This window comes from Hyla sarda, chromosome 4, assembly GCF_029499605.1.
Source record: "Hyla sarda isolate aHylSar1 chromosome 4, aHylSar1.hap1, whole genome shotgun sequence".
NCBI classification, from domain to species: domain Eukaryota; kingdom Metazoa; phylum Chordata; class Amphibia; order Anura; family Hylidae; genus Hyla; species Hyla sarda.
Genome location: NC_079192.1, coordinates 168,695,147 through 168,716,531, shown reverse-complemented (window position 1 = coordinate 168,716,531; position 21,385 = coordinate 168,695,147). Strand labels below are relative to the sequence as shown.

General features: G+C 43.8%; 1 protein-coding gene across 1 annotated transcript; it reads left to right on the top strand.

The window, feature by feature from the left end:
• The first annotated feature begins 32 nt into the window (after positions 1–32).
• On the top strand, positions 33–15,978 carry LOC130368680 (cytochrome c oxidase subunit 5A, mitochondrial). The gene is made up of 5 exons (XM_056572698.1): positions 33–254; positions 9,411–9,527; positions 11,673–11,794; positions 15,333–15,450; positions 15,807–15,978. The coding sequence occupies exons 1-4, from the start codon at positions 164–166 to the stop codon at positions 15,444–15,446; spliced, it is 444 nt and encodes a 147-aa protein (XP_056428673.1). The 5' UTR covers positions 33–163; the 3' UTR covers positions 15,447–15,450; positions 15,807–15,978.
• Positions 15,979–21,385: the final 5,407 nt, after the last annotated feature.

The following is a 21,385-nucleotide window of genomic DNA, read 5'->3' as shown; positions in this document are numbered from 1 at the left end:
GGTGTGCTGACGTAACCGGACACGCCCCCTTTTACCCTTGTGTGTCCGTACGTCCTATGCCGGCCCCTGACAGCGTGAGCGTGTAGTGTGCGCGTGCCTCGTTCTTCCGGCCCGGACCCGCCGCCAGCTATCCCGTCTCTTCACACACCGCTCGGCTGTCACCATGTTGGGACCTGTTCTCCGGCGCTGCTTGTCCTCCGGACTCCGCAGCCTTCCCCGCTGCCGCCCGCATTCTCAGCCTGCCTTCCCCCTAGGTGAGCTGCCGAGCGCTTCGCCGTTGTGTCCTTGACGTGTGTGAGAGCGCGCGCACCGGGGGCTCTTATCCTACAGCCGGCTGCTCAGTGTAGGGGACGAAACGAGGTCATTTTCCCGGTGACCCTCCTCTGCAGTCCGCTGGTCTCGGCCCTGGAGCCCCGGCTGTGTCCTTGTGATGACCCGGCATAGGCTCCATGAGCGGCCTGCTCTGTGCGCGGAGGGAACCGCACTGTGTGCACTGTGGACAACCGCATCTGGCGTGTCCTACCGCATTGGCGCAGAGGCGTGAGCGGTGCGGGGGTGACCCCGTCCTGTCCTGGCGCTGGTCTCCATAAATGACAGAACACTAGGGATGGATATAGTCACATGTGGCAGATCTGCTGCAGGTTTTTTCAATTAACTTGAATAGAGAAGTCAATCTGCAGTGTATCTGCTACATGTGAACTGTCTCCAACCAGTGTGCCTCCAGCGGTCTGTGCATGCTGAGGGTTGTAGCCTTGCAATAGTTCGATGACCAGTGTTTAGGATTATTGCCTTACAGCAGTGTTTCCCAACCAGGGTGCCTCCAGCTGTTGCAAAACTACAGCTCCCAGCATGCCTGGACAGCCAACGGCTGTCCGGGCATGCTGGGAGTTGTAGTTTTGCAACAGCTGGAGGCACCCTGGTTGGGAAACACTGCCTTACAGTAACAATGTTATACATATATCTATGGGCATCCTCACTACCATGTGTGTATAGACTGGGAATCTTTATGTAACGGTTTGTGGTGTGTGTGTGTGTGTGTGTATGTGTATATATATATATATATTATAGTAGGATGTATGTATATATTGGTGTGTTTGCTAGACGTGTGTGTGTGTATGTATATATATATTATAGTAGGATGTATGTATATATTGGTGTGTTTGCTAGACGTGTGTGTGATATATTGTAGGATGTATGTATATATTGGTGTATGTTTGCTAGACGTGTGTTTATATATTGTAGGATGTATAGATTAGGGTATGCGTGTATTCTGTATACACTGTGGGACGTGATATGAGGAGAGCAGCTGATGGAGCTGTACACCCGGAAGCAAGGTCACATTGACTGCTGTGTAGTGGGAAGGAGACACTTATCTCCTCCCCTACAGGGAAGCATTGTGCATGTCCAGTGTCCTGTAGATTCAGTCATCTTACCTTTCTATTACTTTCTGTGGTGTGCACAAAGCCTGATCAACCTCCCTGTCACTTCTTGTACCAGTGGTTTCCAACTAGTGTGCCTCCATCGGTTGAAAACTACAACTCCCAGCATGCCCAGATACCTTTTGGATATCCAGACAGGCTGGGAGTGGAAGTTTAAAAGGGTACTCCGGTGCTTACACATCTTATCTCCTATCCGAAGGATAGGGGATAAGATGCCTGAGCGTGGGAGTCCCGCAGCTGGGGACGCCCGTGATCATACACGCTGCACCCCGTTAGTAATCAGTTCCCGGAGCGTGTTCGCTCCGGGTCTGATTACGATCGACCGCAGGGTCGGTGGCGTGTGACGTCCTGCCCCCGTGTGATGTCACGCTCTGCCCCTCAATGCAAGCCTACGGGAGTTATGGCTCACGCCCCTTCCCGTAGGCTTGCATTGAGGGGCGGAGCGTGACATCACACGGGGGCGGGACGTCACACGCCGCCGACCCTGCGGTCGATCGTAATCAGACCCGGAGCGTTCCGGGGGCTGATTACAAACGGGGGGCAGCGTGCATGATCACGGGCATCCCCAGCTGCGGGACTCCCGCGATCAGGCATCTTAACCTTTTGGATAGGGGATAAGATGTATAAGCACCAGAGTACCCCTTTAACAGCTGGAGTCTCACCGGGAATACGGCCTTAAACACTGCAGCATCTGATCTCTACCGGGTGCCAAGGCCTCTTGGTTTCCTTCTAGATGTTATATATATATAACCCTGATCCTGTGTATAAGTCTGCAGACAGTGAATCCTATGGCAGCATCTAGCTTCTATCTCTATGGTTCTCAACCTGGGGTACAGGTACCCCCGGGGTACTTAGCAGTTCTCCAGGGGGTACTTGAAAAAAATCAGTAATGACAGCCGCAGCCATTGGATACTGGTCTGGAACACTTTGTTGCTCCACTGCCCTTCAGACCGGGGGCCTACTGCTATGAGCCACAGCAATAGGTCCCCAGACCACAGGAGCAGTAGAGCACCAAAGCGAGACAATATCGTGGCCTACAACTATATATGGGGGCAGTTTGGGGGCCTACAGCTATATTTGGGGGAACAGAGGGGGCCTAACAACTTCATGGGGAGGCAAAGCGGGTACTATTACTGTGTGACAATAAACATGGGGTGTTTGTAAATAGGTGGGTACTGTACTGCAGAAAGGAGCATAAAATGTTTGGCTGGTTCTGTGGAGAAATCTTAATGGAAGAAATCTTAATGGCGGTCTAGGCCAGATAGTGAAGAAAACAACTCCGGTTAGAGAAGACGTCACCTGTAAACCGGGGGACTTGGGAGACAGGGAGAAGAACAAGGGGCCTGTTATAGAGGAAAGCAAAGCATATGAATTATACTATAATCATTACAAAATGTCTCTAAAATGGGGGTAATTTTTTGGGGAATGGGCTGTCAGGGAGTACTCAGGTGTTCAGGCAAAAAAAAGGTTGAGAACCACTGTTCTATCTCATCCTCTCCCACGTATCAGGCTGTATAATTTATTTCCCATACTAAGCCATTGACATTGTCAGCTGACTGCTGTGTCCTTCAGTGAGTCTTCTGGACAGGAAGTCCTGTGCGCAGGAAAATTCTTCCTCCCCAGTTCTGCACTTGTTTGCTAGGAGTACTTCTATGCACTATAGTGGCTTTAAAACTTTATAGCCACCTTACCTTGAGCTAAATCTTTACGTCTGCAGAGAAGAGTTCGACAGACCCACAGCAGTCACCAGGCATTCAGCACATAGAATGTGTTGGCAGATAAGAACCATTTGGCCCATCTAGTCTGCCCAATATTCTGAATAGTCCTCGGCCTTATCTTATATGTAGGATAGCCTTATGCATATTAGGGATCGACCGATTATCGGTATGGCCGATATTATAGGCCGATAATCACGATTTTGGGCATTATCGGTATCGGCAATTACCTTGCCGATAATGCCCCGCCCCCACCGCGACCGACCCACCGCACACCGCACCGCCCCCATTGCCTCCCCCACCCCCGGTTTTATAATTACCTGTTCCCGGAGCCCACGCTACTTCTTGCTCCTGCTGCGTCCTGCATTACGCTGTGCGCAATGACGAGGGACGTGCGCAACGTGACATCACCGTCAGTGCGCACAGTGACAGTTCAGGAGGACGCAAACCGGAGCCAGATGTGGAGTGGACCCCGGGAACAGGTAATTATAAAACCGGGGATGGGGAAGGTAATGGGGCCGGTGCGGGGGGTCGGTCGCGGTGCGGCGGGTCTGGGGGGGGTGGTTGCGGGTGCGGTCGCGGTGCGGCGGCGGTGATGGGTCTCAGGACCCCCGGAAAGGCAGGGGGAGAGAAGCGGGTGGCGGCGGCCTATGGCACCGCAAAAGCCACTGCAGTGCATTGATTTAAAGCGCCCGCTTTAAATCAACGATCTGCAGCGGTGTCGCGGGGGGATAAATAGCCGATAACTTATACCGGAATATCGACCTAACCTCCACCGATTATCGGTATCGGCCCTAAAAAAAACGATATCGGTCGATCCCTAATGCATATCCCTGTTATATGAAGGATGACCTTATGCCAATCCCATACATGCTTAAAAAGTATGATACACAGCTTTGGTATGATACACATGGCATGATACACAGCTTTGGAAGGGTGGGAGGAGTTTTAGGGAACATAGCTTTACCAAATAAACTGTTCTAAACTAAGGCAGGGATGTGGAAATCCTATAGCCCGACGCCCGGGACAAGTAGTTTTGGGTGCCGGGCAGGTGAATTGTTTATAGAATTAGCCCTGTATCGGGCAAGCAGGGACAGACAGACTTCCCCCTTATTTTTCTTTACTGTCGGTGTGAGGCGCAGGAGCCGATGGAAGTCTCCACCTCACACCAGTGCTCAGAGTATATGGAGGGGGCAGCGGCCCCCAGCTGACTGCAGAGCCCCCTTATCTCTCCTCCCGGAGGATGGAGGACGCAGCTCAGAAGACACAGCAGGGTGAGAGAGAGGATGTTGACAGCTCCGTGCACAGCTCCATCCCCCGCACACAGCTCTATCCCCCTCCCCCTGCTCCATCCCCCACACACAGCTCTACCCCTCCCCCTGCTCTGTCTAGACAGGACCTAATCCACCACGGGGAGGTTGCTAGTTTGCACGAGGAAAACACAGAGCAGGGGGGAGGGGTGAGGGGGAGGACGGAAATCTCACCTCACACCGGCGGGGACTACAGCTCTGATGTCCACTCATGGCGGCTCAGGTGAGGAGACCAAGAATGCAATGCAGGGTGGTTGTATATGTATGGTGTGAGTGTATGTGTGATGTGTGATGTGTGTATGTAATGTATGATGGGGGGGCAGCGGCAGGTGTATGTATGATGTGTGCATATGTATGGTGTATATCAGTGTTTCCCAACCAGGGTGCCTCCAGCTGTTGCAAAACTACAACTCCCAGCATGCCCTGGGCATGCTGGGAGTTGTAGTTTTGCAACAGCTGGAGGCACCCTGGTTGGGAAACACTGGTGGATATGTATGGTGTGAGTATATGATGTCTATGTGTGATGTGTATGTAATGTATAATGTGTGTATGATGTCTATGTGTGTGTGTATGTATGTGATGTATGATGTGTGTATAATGTCTAAGTGTGATGTGTGTATGTGATGTATGATGTGGGGGGGGGGCAGTGGCAGGTGTATGTATGATGTGTGCATATGTATGGTGTATATGTATGGTGTGAGTGTATGTGTATATGTAATGTATGATGTGGGGGGGCAGTGGCGGGGGGGGTGTGTATGTATGATATGGGGCAGTGGCTGGTGCATGTATGATATGTGTATGCATGAATGTTTTGTATAGGAGCGGACTGTCACGTCGGGCATTAGGGCAGTTGTGCCATCTAATTTTATTTATTTTTAGTTGCACCCGCACTAAATTGCACCCCCAGAATCCCCCCCTTCATACTCACCCGCCAACCAAGAGCCCCACGGATGCACACAAACACGCCCAAACCAAAACTACAACTTTCAGCATGTTGGACCATAACCTAAACTGTAGAACTATAAAGTGCAACATGCTGGGAGTTGTAGTTTTGGTTCGGGTCAGCTGCAGAGCTATAGGCTACATCAGGGCATGCTGGGTGTTGTAGTTACTAACTGCAATTCCCAGTATTCCTTGACACAGCCTATGGCTCTGCAGCTGACACGGAACAAAACTACAACTCCCAGCATGTTACACAATAACCCTAACTGTACTATACAGTGCAACATGCTACAACACCCACAGAACCATAGGCTGTATCAGGGCATGCTGGGTGTTGTAGTTATCTAGTAACTAAATGCAACTTCCAGCATTTTCTGACACAAAATGCAGCACATAAACTGGAGAAGCAGAACCCCCCCCCCCCCCCAGTAACACATAAGTCCCTATTGAGACTGAAAAATAGTGATTAAAATATTTTAAAAAGTGCGTATATATGTGAATAAGCCCCTTTCCTAATAAAAGTTTCCTATTTTCTTTAAATAAAAATAATGTACAAAAATAAACATAAGTGGTATCGCTACATGTGGAAATGTCCAGACTATTAAAATATAATGTTAATTAAACCGAACGGTGGAAATGTAAAAAATAGTCCAGAATTGCTCATTTTTGGTCACTTCATATGAGAAATTTTTTATAAGGTGATCAAAAAGTTATATCTAGACTTTTCTGGGCTTCCCTCGGGCGTAAAAGGAGCTACAGCTCTCCGGCCACTAATATCCTGGCATACTGCGATCACCTATTAACCATTAGATCACCGCTGTCAGCAGTGTCTAAAGGATCTTATATCCATCCCTGGTGGTCTAGTGGGGGGGATCAGACTATTTTGGTTGAAATTATTTCATCAACCAGGACAAGTAGATTTTCTTGAGGGACAAGTAGATTGTGTTCTGCTTTAGTCCCTTGGACAAGTAGTTTTTTTTTTAATTTCCACACCTCTGTAAGGCTATGTTCCTTAACACTCCTCCCACCCTTCCAAAGCTGTGTATCATTCCTTTCTTCTTGCTCACACAGTGCAATCTCCCAGCAGGAAAAAGTGGGCGTTTCCCAGCAGGCATGACATCACTGAAGCCTTCTGGGGTACCACATCCCCCCCTCACATCTTTGCAGCATTGTGATGAATAGAAGACCTCTGCATGTTTTAGTCTGTGCAGATTTCAGTGATTCTCTCCTGCAGCTTTCTGTGTGAATCTGTGGAGCTTTCACTTTCTGTGCTGCTGTCAATCAAGCTCAGTGCAGAGAAACACTTCCTGAGTTTGGACTCCTGCCAGGCCAGGAGGAGACCAAACTCAATGTATTTATTGTGGCAGGCAGCAGAACAGAGCCACCTGTGGCCGTTTTTTCCATTACATTTTAAACCTATTTATGCTGATAATTTTAAAAGCAAGTGAAAGGGAAAGTGTCTGCTGTTACACAAGGAATACTAGATTAAGTTTTATTTGGTGACAGGTACTCTTTAAACTCCTTCACTCTATTTGCAGCTACCACTTCTACAGGAAGTGATAGCTGCACCCCCTGCTGACCATGGCATTCATGCAAATGTTGCATCATCTTCAGTGTTCAATTCTATTGCGAGTTTGTTCCGACTTGGAACTGTTTGTCGTGGCATTGCAAAGGTACCACAATTCAATAGGGGATAAGAAGTTTAGTGCCGGGTTACCCCTCTAAGGCTAGGTTCACACTACGTTTTGTACTTACGGTTCCCGTATACGGCTGGGAGGAGGGGGTGGGGCTTAATCGCGGCACCCGCACTCAGCCGTGTACGGGAACCGTATTTAATGCAGGTCTATGAGCCGACCGGAGTGAACCGCAGCCGCCAGTCGGCTGCTTTTTCGGCCCCCTCCTCCCAGCCGTAGTCGGCTGCTTTTTCGGCCCCCTCCTCCCAGCCGTAGTCGGCTGCTTTTTCGGCCCCCCTCCTCCCAGTAGTAGTTTATCTGAAAGCAGATAAAAAGGAGAGAAGTTCACTTAGTAATTGCATTGTGTGTCTGTGTGTGCCACACTAAGCATGGACAACAGAAAGAGGAGAAGAGAACTGTCTGAGGACTTGAGAACCAAAATTGTGGAAAAACATCAACAATCTCAAGGTTACAAGTCCATCTCCAGAGATCTAGATTTGCCTTTGTCCACAGTGCTCCCAGCCGTATACGGGAACCGTGAGTACAAAACGTAGTCTGAACCTAGCCTAATTCAGAAGTTCTGCTGGAAAGTTTTCTGTAAGACTATTTTATGTCCAAATGTGGCAGAATTGTCACAGATTTGCAGTAGTCATGTCCAACAATTGTGATATTTAGGGTGGCTGATTCTATCACTTGATTGATTTCAGTTGTAGTAAGAACTCCTGTAGACATCAGTAGTGTAGTTAAAGTACTCTGGGATTGAGGGGGGGGGTGCATGTAACTTTCCCATTATAGAAAATAGTCTACCTACCCAAATAAACATCTACTTTGGTGCCTCTGACTTTTGCGGTTCCTGGTATGCTCCTCTCCCTGGTGCCGGGGCTCAGTACATTATGCAGACTTTAGCCAATCACTGGCCATGGCAGGACATTGCTGCAGCCAGCAATTTGCAGAGCCACAGTGGGGATGTATTAACCACAGGTAACAAGGAAGAGAAGTGCACCAGGGAACACTGCATGTTTCTAGACTTGCTGGCTACTGGGATCTGTCAGGTTTGTATCTGTTTAACCCCTTAAGGACTGAGGGTTTTTCGGTTTTTGCACTTTTTTTCCTCCACCTTTTAAAAATCATAACCCTTTCAATTTTGCACCAAAAAAATCCAAATGATGGCTTATTTTTTGCGCCACCAATTCTACTTTGCAGTGACATTAGTCATTTTACCCAAAAATTGAAGATAAAACGCCATTTTGTAACTTTTGGGGGCTTCCGTTTCTACGCAGTACATTTTTCAGTAAAAGTGACACCTGATCTTTATTCTGTAGGTCCATACGATTAAAATGATACCCTACTTATATAGGTTTGATTTTGTCGTAAAATCATAACTACATGCACGGAAATTTATACGTTGAACAGTGCTGGCAATCAGTGTGTGCAGTGTTATAAGTCCCTATGGGAGCTATAACACTGCAAAAAAAAAAAAAAGTGTAAAAAAGGGAATAAATGTGATTTACCCCTTTCCTTAATAAAAGTTCAAATCACCCCCATTTTCCCATAAAAAAAAACACCATGTAAATAAAAATATAAACATGTGGCATCGCCGCGTGCGTAAATGTCCAAACTACAAAAATATATCATTAATTAAACCGCACGGTCAATGGCGTACACGCAAAAAAAATTCCAAAGTCTAAAATAACGTATCAAAAAGTCCGATCAATGCAAAAATGGTGTAGTTAAAAACTTCAGATCACGGCGCAAAAAAATTAGCCCTCATACTGCCCCATACACGGAAAAATAAAAAAGTTATAGGGGTCAGAAATGACAATTTTAAACGTATTAATTTTCCTGCATGAAGTTATGATTTTTTCCAGAAGTACGACAAAATGAAACCTATATAAGTAGGGTATCATTTTAACCGTATGGACCTAGAGAATAATAAGGTGTCATTTTTACCGAAAAATGTACTAAGTAGAAACGGAAGCCCCCAAAAGTTACAAAACGGCGGTTTTTTTTTTCAATTTTGTCACACAATTTTTTTTTTCCGTTTCACCGTAGATTTTTGGGCACAATGACTGACGTCATTACAAAGTAGAATTGGTGGCGCAAAAAATAAGCCATAATATGGATTTTTAGGTGCAAAATTGAAAGAGTTATGAATTTTTAAAGGCAAGGAGCAAAAAACGAAAATGCTAAAACAGAAAGAACCCCGGTCCTTAAGGGGTTAAGTGTTCCCTTTATTTTTTTTAAGCAGTCTAGTTAGAGATCTTCTGCCACATACAGAGCTCTTGTTTGTCTTTTTGTTTTTGACATATGTATTTTGTTTCACCCTTATAGCTGCAGTTGCTGCTCGCTGCTATTCTCATGCCAAACATGAGTCAGATGAAGAGTTTGATGCCCGTTGGGTGACTTATTTCAACAAGCCAGATATTGATGCCTGGGAGCTGCGAAAAGGTAACTGGTCAAAGGGGTATTCCATCTGATTATGTAATCGAGGACTGTCCGGTGAAATTCTAATGATCATGGCTTTTCTTGATTTGTTGCATTTAAATGGGCACTCATTTGCAGAAACTTTTTTTTATAATGTAGATAACATGTATGTCATATATTTTATTTTAACTTTTTTTTTATTTTATTTTTTATATCTTATTCCAAAGCTCTTGCTTTGTCTCTCTGTTAGGACAAAATACATGTGTGGACAGGACAAGCAGGGCTCCGTGCTGGCTCCAGGCTTATCAATAATCCTGCTGTGTGAATCAGGAGCGTGTCATAGAGCCTCACTGTACAGAGCATTGCTTGTCCTCGGTGCGCAGAGCCCTGCTTGTCCTCGGTGCGCAGAGCCCTGCTTGTCCACCCACACTCCCTCTATTTAGTTTCTACACACAGCTGCAGGGACAAGACAAAACCATTTTTTTTTCCACCCAAAAGTTTACACTTTCTTTTTTTTTTTTTTTTTTTTTTTAAACCAATGTATATTACAAATATACATGTTATGTAAATTTCCGTTGGCAGTGTCCTTTTAAAGAGGACTAGCCTATTCTCTTGTGTTAGTAAGCACTTGTTTTGCTGTGGAATGACCCTGTTGAGCATCTTTTCTTAGAACTTTCATTGTGCATTCTGTTGTTCCTTTCCAAAATGTATTACTGAATTATCAACTTGGTGTTACCATTGTCCTTGTTGATAGTGTATGGCTTTTACAGTATGTTTAAGCAGTGGACAAGAATGTAAAGCCCAGTTGTAAATTAATTTATTTCAGGAAGAATAACAGAGGAAAACAGGGAAGCTTTGTAAGAAAAAGAGTACCAGAGTTTTGTTGAGAATACAAGTACTTACTAGATCAGGTGATTTCTAGAATTCTGAAAATTAACCTGTTGGCTCCAAAGTGCCCGACAAACTACCTTTATAGCTATATATGAAAAATTTCAGAACAATTTACACCTCTAAATGGGCACTGTCAGATACAAAAACTTTTGATATGTTGTAAAGCATGCAAAACCAATAGGTTATGCAATTGCTTTCATTTGACTTTTTCAGTATGAAATACTGAAAACTTTCTAACAACTGCCCCCCCCCCCCGCCTGCTGGGACACATACTAGTCCTGATGTGTCCATGCATCATCACCTATGTCATGGACACACTACTTTGACAGCTGTCCCCTCCTCCCACTGTCAGCTTGTGTCCCGCTACTGTCAGTGAGGACAAGCTGGGAGTTGTAGTTTTGCTAATACTAGGGGAGATGTGAGCAGACAGCATACTGAGGGAGAGGGCGGAGACCTGCATAGTGAGGCCACACCCCTTCCCTTTGAGAGGAATTCAGACTAGTGAGCTAAATTAAAAGTGTAATAAAAAAATAAAGGTGCTGGACACATAAAAATTAAACGTACATGGTCAGGATTAGGTACTGAGTGATAAAAATAATAATTTTTGTTAATATATCTGATGGGTACGCTTTAAGGTTCTGAGGGCAGTGTGTGGGGCACTAAGGATTCAACAGTTTCCCTATAACTAGTATCAGCAGTTGTCTGATACTGAAATGTCTCCGAATTGCAATAATGAAACTGCTAGTCCTGTAAGCATTCACCTACAGTCTGCTGGCTGCCTTGTACCTTCAGACCGTTGTAAAATTGGCCCTGTACGAATATTTTTTGAAGGAATGTAAATTGTCATTGAGGTTAGATAGCTCTGCTAGGCTGTACTTTGGAGGCTCCACTAGGAGTTACTGTTGCAGGTTCCATCACATCTGGTTAAAGCTGGGGTTTTCATTTTACCAGCCTCCGCTCCCTCAACAAAACAAAGCAAAACCAATCACCTGGTCTCATGGCGATGCCTCCTATAACGGGTGGCCCATGATGGCGTCTACCTGCTCCAGAATTCATTGATAGATCTCTCCCTATACCCTCCTCTTCACAACTTCCGCTGATGTGCTGGTAGACAGGAAATTCCCACTCAGCACAGAAAGGCTAACTAAGTAGGCGTTTAGGATAAATCTACTTATCTTGTGTATCAAGTCCATAGAGAAGTCTTTATATTATGGAGACAAGCAATGTCAACAAATATTGCTCACTTAGTAGTCATAACTCTTTCTCCTTTTCAACCAGGTGTGAACACGCTCATTGGTTATGATTTAGTTCCAGAACCAAAAATCCTTGATGCTGCCTTGCGTGCTTGCAGACGGTTAAATGACTTTGCAAGTACTGTCCGTATTTTGGAAGCAGTGAAGGTGAGTGGACTATCTCAGTGTTATATGGTTTCTGAGCTACTTTTTTTTTAATTTTTATATTTTCCTTTTGGGGCGGAATTTATTGCATTTTTGACGTTTTCTTATTGAACGTTTTTATTTTATCTTTGCACCTTCTTGGTAGTTATAGAAATAACTCCAGGTTAAACTTCTACACAGCTTTTCCTAGTGATGGACTTGAGATGAGTGTGTGACTCTTCAGCCTGTTTCACACCTATTTAAGTCCATTAGTCAAAACCAGAAATGGATCCAAATAACAAAAAAAGGTTCAAAGTGTCTTTCATTCCTGGGTTTGGCTACAAATGGTGACCAAAATACTTGGCATAAGAGGCATTTAGCGTTTTTAAAGTCCCTGTGCCTTGCACTGACCACCTATGGGCATAAGTGTATAAAGGCTGTTGGTTGTTTTTTTTAAAAAGATTTATGAATTTTTAGTAATACCCAAAAACTGTCAGATAAATAAGAAAATGTATTTCAAATATAGATCCTTAAAGGGAACCAATCATCAGATTTTACCCTATATAACGCTTGGCAAAGCGTTATATAGGGTAAAATCTTTATTTTCACCATTCCCGGGGGATGCTCCTGCCTCCAGGGATGGTGAAGATATGAAGTTATAAACTAGTCACCTGGGCGGGGAGCTCTTCCCCCCCCCCCCCCCCCCTACTCCCGTTCTTCGGCCGGCAGCGACGCCCCCTCCGCTTGATTGATGGGCCGCGTCATTGTTCCGCTCACTGAACAGACGGAGCAGAGTGATGACGCGGCCCATCAATCAAGCGGCGTGTACCATCTGTGAAGAGTAAAAAACTGATTTATGTAGGCATATAAACAGTAAATAGAGAATTGTACTCAATTCTGGGCAGGATTAGGTGTGAACAGGATTGCCTGCTTAGTGGATAAGTTCACCTATTTTCTAAAATGAACCCAAAGCCAATGACAAACCTGTTAAATTTGCTGATACGTTCAATAAGTGGAATATAAATTAGATTCACCTTCATGGTTTATCAGTCGTGTTATACTATTTCCCTGTGTATTGTGCACCCCAGATAGTAAGGATGGACGCAGCTGCTTTCAAATCTGCCAGAAGAGTAAGGCAATGGTCACATGGAGTAAAATATGTGCACATTTGAATAATCCGGCTAGCACTAGGACCGCTCAGAAATGTGAATGCATTTCAGAGCTGAATCCGGAAAAAAAAAAGTTTTTTTTGTTTTTTTTTTCCGATGCCGGAACTGGGATTTCTGCGGGAGAAACCTCTACCGCGCAAATTCAATCATGTAAACAGTGCAGCAGATTCTTATTGAAATCAATGTAACTCTGCTGCAGCTAAACATCCATGCAAAATATTCCTGAATTCCGCACAGACATGCCCTAAAGCTGCGTGTATTCTGCCAGAGGAGAAGAGAACTAGTTGTAAAAAGTCAAGCATGTGTTGCATAATATTTGTGTGCGATTTCCTGATGTTACCAATCAGGAAATCTCCCAACACCAGTCAGCGGAGGCCATAAAGGGGTGCTCCGCCCCTAGACATCTTATCCCCTATCCAAAGGATAGGGGATAAAATGTCTGATCTAGGGAGTTCCTGCCACTGAGGACCCCTGCGATCATCCTGCTGCACCCGGTGTTCGTTTAGAGGATAGTGTGCAGTGCCAGAGGCTCATGACGTCACAGCCACGTCCGCTCGTGACATTACGGTCACGTGCAACTTGCATTGAGATGGTGTGGCAGTGACGCGATGAGCCTCCGCATCGCCAGTCATCCGGCACGGAGCAAAGTTCGCTCTGTGCACCGGGTGTCTGGGGTGCCGCAGCAGAGATCGCAGGGGTCCCCAGCAGCGGGACCCACGCGATCAGACATCTTATCACCTATCCTTTTGGATAGGGGATAAGATGTCTAGGGGCGGAGGACCCCTTTTACAGTGTAACTTTTTTACTTTATTTTTTTCCTTTTTAAAGGACAACTGGAGCTATAACAACTTATCCCCTATCCACAGGGATATAAGTTTTTGATTCCGGGGGATCCGACCGCTGGGACCCCCCCGTCATCCCTTAAACGGGCCCTGGCATTGCCGCTCTGTGCAAGCGGCTAATGCGCGTAGTGTCACTGAGGTCGACAGTACGCCCCTTCCCCATACAGCTCTATGGGAGAGGCAGGGATGCCTCTTCCACAAGAGAGCTGTGGCAGAGCTGAGGCCCCATGCAGTACACACACACACACACACACACACACACACACACACACACACACACACACACACACACACACACGATCAGACACACACACACACACACGATCAGACACTTATGCAGATAGGTGATAAGTTGTTGGTTCTGCATATTCCCTTTAATTGAATAACGTGAACCTCTCTTAAATAGAGCTGAGTCAATTACAAAAAACTAGATCTGTCATATATGGCAGAGGTATTTGTCAAGAAATCCCAATGTGACCCCTGCCACAAACCACAAAAATATGAAAACACTGACCATTTTAAACTTTGCAAACTGTTTAGTTCACATTAAAGGGGTACACCAGTGAAAAATAATTTACTTCATCTGGTGCCAGAAAGTTAAACAGATTTGTAAATTACTTCTATTAAAAAATCCCGATCCTTCTAGTACTTATCAGCTGCTGTATAATACCCTGGAAGTTCTTTTCTTTTTGAATTTCCTTTTTGCCTGAGCACAGTGCTCTCTGCTGACACCTCTGTCCATGTCAGGAACTATCCAGAGTAGGAGCAAATCCCCATAGCAAACCTATCCTGCTCTGGACAGTTCCTGGCATGGACAGAGATGTCAGCAGAGAACAATGTGGTCAGGCAAATAGGAAATTCAAAAAGAAAAGAACTTCCTATGCATTCTAGAGCAGCTGATAAGTACTAGAAGGATTGGGATTTTTTGATAGAAGTCATTTACAAATCTGTTTAACTTTCTGGTACCAGTTGATTTAAAAGTGTTTTCCAGTGGAGTACCCCTTTTAAACAGACTTGTTAATTATTTCTATAATTAATAATTCTTAATCCCTCCAGTACTTATCAGCTGCTGTAAACTACAGAGGAAGTTGCATCGTTCGTTCCAGTCTGACCACAGTGCTCTCTACTGACACCTCTGTCCATGTCAGCAACTGGACAGAGGTGTCAGAGCGATTTGCTGTAGGGGTTTGTTCCTGCTCTGCACAGTTCCTGACATGGACAGAGGTGTCAGCAGAGAGCACGGTGATCAGACAGGAAAAAAAAATAGAGCACTTCTTGTGGAGCATACAGCAGTTAAGTACTGGAAGGATTAAGATTTTTATATAGAAGTAATTTACAAATCTGTGACTTTTTGGCACCAGTTGAATAAAAAAAAGTTTTCCACCAGAGTACCTCTTTAAATGAATCAGTGTAAATACCAGGGGGCCCTTTTGAACATATGTTTAACAGCTGTATAGGGGTTTAACATACAAATGTATACACACAGTGCACACTTTACCATATCATTGCTTTATACATGGTTATATGACTTGCTTGTGTTTTTTTCCCTAGGATAAAGCCGGACCTCATAAGGAAATCTATCCCTATGTCCTTCAGGAACTTAGACCGACTTTAGAGGAGCTTGGTATTTCTACCCCAGAAGAGCTCGGCTTGGATAAAGCATGAAAAGGCAAGTTGTATCACATTCAGCCTTTATATTAAAATTATTAAAGAAGCGGCCTTATTTCCCTATAGCAAAAATGTGTTCAATTTTTTATTTGAGAATTGATCTGGGAATCTGACTATGCTGAACAGACTCTGACAAGGCATTATATATGAAAAGCAGGGGGCATTTGGGCTATAGAACATGCTAATATTTTCCCATTGAATTCAGTTGAAGAAACAACATTTCTTTAAAAAAAAATTGTGTAATTAATCTACCCCCCCCCCCCCCCCTTTGTTGCTTAAGTGGTTGTGTTTGATCTGTTTTATATAAAAATAAATAAAAAAAAAGTATAAACTTTTTTTTTTTTTTCCCCTCTACAGATTATCCATCCAAATGTTTTATCCATTCTACTTGATTGTACACAGCCATCCAGAAATACAAAGATGTTAACATATTACCTTTATTTGGGGAAAATACAGCACTGTTCTTTTATTGAGTCCCATTCTGTGTAATATTATATTGGACCTAATAAAGGGATGTTGTTTGATCTCATTGTTGAATTGCTGCCTTTTTTATATAGGATTTGCATTAACTGTTTAGACCTGCTTTACCAATATATTACAACTTCATACATGCCTGAATCTGCCGGGGATGCATGTCTAGCACCGGAAGGAAAAGAGGATAAGGCCTTGTCCACACTGGACACTCTGCTGCAGAATCCCGAGTGCCAAATGGCACAATATTGCTTCCCATTCTGACACACATTTCCCCGGATTTTAATTATTATTATTATTATTTTTATTATATATTTTTTCTTTTTTTTTTTTTTTTTTGTACATGCTGATTTGAAAACTATGAAGCATCTTATTTGGGTGTTCATATAACTTTTGCATTTTTGGCCTTGTCATTTTCTTTCTTAGTAATTTTTTTTATTTTGTGAATTTGAGGGAATGTGTAAAAAAATATATATATATATTCAAATCTTTCAAAATCTGCATGTAGGGCACATGTTTGTCTGTAGTGTAAATTTACACCATATGTGAATTCATACAAACCCAATGTACAGTGAGGCAAAAGTGTTGTCAGCCACCAATTGTGCAAGTTCTCCCACTTAAAAAGATGAGGCCTGTAAAGTTTCATCATAGGTGTATCTCAACTATGAGACATAATCAGAAAAAAATCCATAAAATCAAATTGGCTGATTTTTAACCTGTTAAGGACACAGGGCGTACCTGTATGCCCGGAGTCTGCTCCCTTCCTAGAATGCGGGTCGGGCCTGGCCGGGACCCATGGCTAATAGCGCGCGGCACTGATCACTGTGCTGCACACTATTAACTCTTTAGACGCGGCGTTCAAAGTTGATCGCCGCGTCAAAAGTAAACTACCCCCGGCTAGATCAGTGAGCTGTTCCAGACTTCTGCAGCGAAATTGCGGCATCCCGAACAGCTGGAGGACACAAGGGAATCTACCTCCTGTGTGTCCGATCGCCGAATGACTGCTCAATGCCTGAGATCTAGGCATTAGCAGTCACGCGTCAGAATCATTGGTCAATGTTATCCAATGGGATAACAATGATCAATGTAAAAGATCATTGTTATCCCACAGGGGGCTATAACATTGCAAAAAAAGTGGGAAAAAAGATTAAGATCATTTAACCCCTTCCCTAATAAAAGTTTGAATCACCCACCCCCCTTTCCCATTTAAAAAGTGTGAATAAAAATAAACATGTTGTATCGCCACTTGTGGAAATGTCTGAATTATAAAAATATATTGTTAAATATATCAATCATTCCAAATTCCATATCATGAAAAAATTAATAAAAAGCGCTCAAAGTTCAATACAAAAATGGTACCGCTAAAAACTTCAGATCACAGTACTAAAAATGAGCCCTCATACGCGGAAAAATAAGTTCAGCAGATGGCAATTTTAAATTAAATATAAATTTTCCTGCATGTAGTTTATGATTTTTTTTTTCCAGAAATACGACAAAATCAAACCTGTAGAAGTAGGGTATTATTTTAATCGTATAGACCTACAGAATAGGTGTCATGTTTACCGAAAAATTTACTGCATAGAAACAGAAGACCCCAAAATGGTATTTTTTTTCAAAATATAAGCCACATGGATTTTTAGGTGCAAAATTGAGTTATGATTTTTTTTAAAGGTAAGGAGGAAAAAATTATAGTGGAAAAACACCTGGTCCTTAAAGGGGTACTCCGCCCCTAGACATATTGTCCCCTATCCAAAGGATAGGGGATAAGATGTCAGATCGCCACGGTCCCGCTGCTGGGAGCCCTGGGATCCCCGCTGCGGCACCCCGCTCTCATTACAGCATAGAGCAAGTTCGCTCTGTGCGTAATGACTGGCGATACGGGAGACGGAGCAGCGTGACGTCATGGCTCTGCCCCTCGTGACGACCGCCACGCCCCCTCCCATAGACTTGTATTGAAAGGGGAGGGCTGTGATGTAGCGATGCTCCGGCCCCTGTACTGCCCGTCATTACGTGCAGAGCGAACTCGCTCTCTGCTGTAATGTTAGCGGGGTGCCGCAGCAGGGATCCCAGGGCTCCCCAGCAGTGGGACCGCGGCGATCTGACATCTTATCCCCTATCCTTTGGATAGGGGATAAGATGTCTAGGGGCGGAGTACCCCTTTAAGGAGTTTAAGAATTTGCTAATTATGGTAGAAAACAAGTATTTGGTCACCTGCAAACAAGCAAGATTTCTGGCTCTCGCAGACCTGTAACAGTGAAGGAGTTTAACCCCTTAACTTAACCTCTTAAGGACTCAGGGTTTTTCCGTTTTTGCACTTTCGTTTTTTCCTCCTTACCTTTAAAAAATCATAACCCTTTCAATTTTCCACCTAAAAATCCATATTATGGCTTATTTTTTGCGTCGCCAATTCTACTTTGCAGTGACATTAGTCATTTTACCCAAAAATGCACGGCGAAACGGAAAAAAAAATCATTGTGCGACAAAATCGAAAAAAAAACGCCATTTTGTAACTTTTGGGGGCTTCCGTTTCTACGCAGTGCATATTTCGGTAAAAATTACACCTTATCATTATTCTGTAGGTCCATACGGTTAAAATGATACCCTACTTATATAGGTTTGATTTTGTCGCACTTCTGGAAAAAATCATAACTACATGCAGGAAAATTTAAACGTTTAAAAATGTCATCTTCTGACCCCTATAACTTTTTTGTTTTTCCACGTACAGGGCGGTATGAGGACTCATTTTTTGCACCGTGATCTGAAGTTTTTATTGGTATGATTTTTGTTTTGATCTGACTTTTTGATCACTTTTTATTCATTTTTTAATGTTATAAAAAGTTACCAAAATACGCTTTTTTGGACTTTGGAATTTTTTTGCGCGTACGCCATTGACCGTACGGCTTAATTAATGATATATTTTTATAGTTCGGACATTTACGCACGCGGCGATACCACATATGTTTATTTTTATTTTTTTTACACTGTTTTATTTTTCTTATGGGAAAAGGGGGGTGATTCAAACTTTTATTAGGGAAGGGGTTAAATGACCTTTATTAACACTTTTTTTTTACTTTTTTTTTGCAGTGTTATAGGTCCCATAGGGACCTATAACACTGCACACACTGATCTTTCATCCTGATCACAGGCGTGTATTAACACGCCTGTGATCAGCATTATCGACGCTTGACTGCTCCTGCCTGGATCTCAGGCACGGAGCAGTCATTCGTCGATCGGACACTGAGGAGGCAGGTAAGGGCCCTCCCGGTGTCCGATCAGCTGTTCGGGACGCCGCGATTTCACCGCGGCGGTCCCGAACAGCCCGACTGAGCAGCCGGGATACTTTCAGTTTCACTTTAGAAGCGGCGGTCAGCTTTGACCGCCGCTTCTAAAGGGTTAATACCGCACATCGCCGCGATCGGCGATGTGTGGTATTAGCCGCGGGTCCCGGCCGTTGATTAGCGCCGGGACCCACGCGATATGATGCGGGATCGCGGCGCGATCCCGCTTCATATCGCGGGAGCCGGCGCAGGACGTAAATATACGTCCTGCGTCGTTAAGGGGTTAAGGACCAGGCCATTTTATACCTTAAGGACCGGAGTGTTTTTTGCAATTCTGACCACTGTCACTTTAAACATTAATAACTCTGGAATGCTTTTAGTTATCATTCTGATTCCGAGATTGTTTTTTCGTGACATATTCTACTTTAACTTAGTGGTAAAATTTTATGGTAACTTGCATCCTTTCTTGGTGAAAAATCCCAAAATTTGATGAAAAAAATGAAAATTTTGAATTTTTCTAACTTTGAAGCTCTCTGCTTGTAAGGAAAATGGATATTCAAAATAAAACATTTTTGGGTTCACATATACAATATGTCTACTTAATGTTTGCATCATAAAATTTATGAGTTTTTACTTTTGGAAGACACCAGAGGGCTTCAAAGTTCAGCAGCAATTTGGAAATTTTTCACAAAATTTTCAAACTCTCTATTTTTCATGGACCAGTTCAGGTTTGAAGTGGATTTGAAGGGTCTTCATATTATAAATACCCCATAAATGACCCCATTATAAAAACTACACCCCCCAAAGTATTCAAAATGACATTCAATAAGTGTATTAACCCTTTAGGTGTTTCACAAGAATAGCAGAAAAGTGAAGGAGAAAATTCACAATCTTCATTTTTTACACTCGCATGTTCTTGTAGACCCAATTTTTGAATTTTTGCAAGGGGTAAAAAGGAGAAAATTTTTACTTGTATTTGAAACCCAATTTCTCTTGAGTAAGCACATACCTCATATGTCTATGTTAATTGTTCGGCGGGCGCAGTAGAGGGCTCAGAAGGGAAGGAGCGTCAAATGGTTTTTGGGGGGCATGCCGCATTTAGGAAGCCCCTATGGTGCCAGGACAGCAAAAAAACACACATGGCATACCATTTTGGAAACTAGACCCCTCAGGGAACGTAACAAGGGGTAAAGTGAACCTTAATACCCCACAGGTGATTCACGACTTTTGCATATGTAAAAAAAAAAAAAAAAAAATGTTTTACCTAAAATGCTTGGTTTCCCAAAAATTTTACATTTTTAAAAAGGATAATAGCAGAAAATACCCCCCAAAATTTGAAGCCCAATTTCTCCCGATTCAGAAAACACCCCATATGGGGGTGAGAAGTGCTCTGCTGGCGCACTACAGGTCTCAAGAGAAGGAGTCACATTTGGCTTTTTGAAAGCAAATTTTGCTCTGGGGGCATGCCGCATTTAGGAAGCCCCTATGGTGCCAGGACAGCAAAAAAAAAACACATGGCATACCATTTTGGAAACTAGACCCCTCGGGGAACGTAACAAGGGGTAATGTGAACCTTAATACCCCACAGGTGATTCACAACTTTTGCATATGTAAAAAAAATAAAAAAAAATTTCCCTAAAATGTTGGTTTCCCAAAAATTTTTGATTTTTAAAAAGGGTAATAGCTGAAAATACCCCCCATAATTTGTAACACAATTTCTCCCGAGTACGGCGATACCCCATATGTGACCCTAAACTGTTGCCTTGAAATACGACAGGGCTCCAAAGTGAGAGCGCCAAGCGCATTTGAGGCCTAAATTAGGGATTGCATAGGGGTGGACATAGGGGTATTCTACGCTAGTGATTCCCAAATAGGGTGCCTCCAGCTGTTGTAAAAGTCCCAGCATGCCTGGACAGTCAGTGGCTATCTGGTAATACTGGGAGTAGTTGTTTTGCAACAGCTGGAGGCTCCGTTTTGGAAACAGTGGCGTACCAGACGTTTTTCATTTTTATTGGGGAGGGGAGGGGGGCTGTGTAGGGGTATGTGTATATGTAGTGTTTTTTACTTTTTATTTTATTTTGTGTTAGTGTAGTGTAGTGTTTTTAGGGTACAGTCGCACAGGCGGGGGGTTCACAGTAGTTTCTCGCTGGCAGTTTGAGCAGCGGCAGAAAATTTGCCTCAGCTCAA

Coding starts and splice junctions, on each gene's coding strand:
- LOC130368680 (XM_056572698.1), top strand. CDS start 164: ATGTTGGGACCTGTTCTCCGGCGCTGCTTGTCCTCCGGACTCCGCAGC. Junction 255..9,410: donor TCAGCCTGCCTTCCCCCTAG/GTGAGCTGCCGA, acceptor TCACCCTTATAG/CTGCAGTTGCTGCTCGCTGC. Junction 11,795..15,332: donor GTATTTTGGAAGCAGTGAAG/GTGAGTGGACTA, acceptor TTTTTTCCCTAG/GATAAAGCCGGACCTCATAA.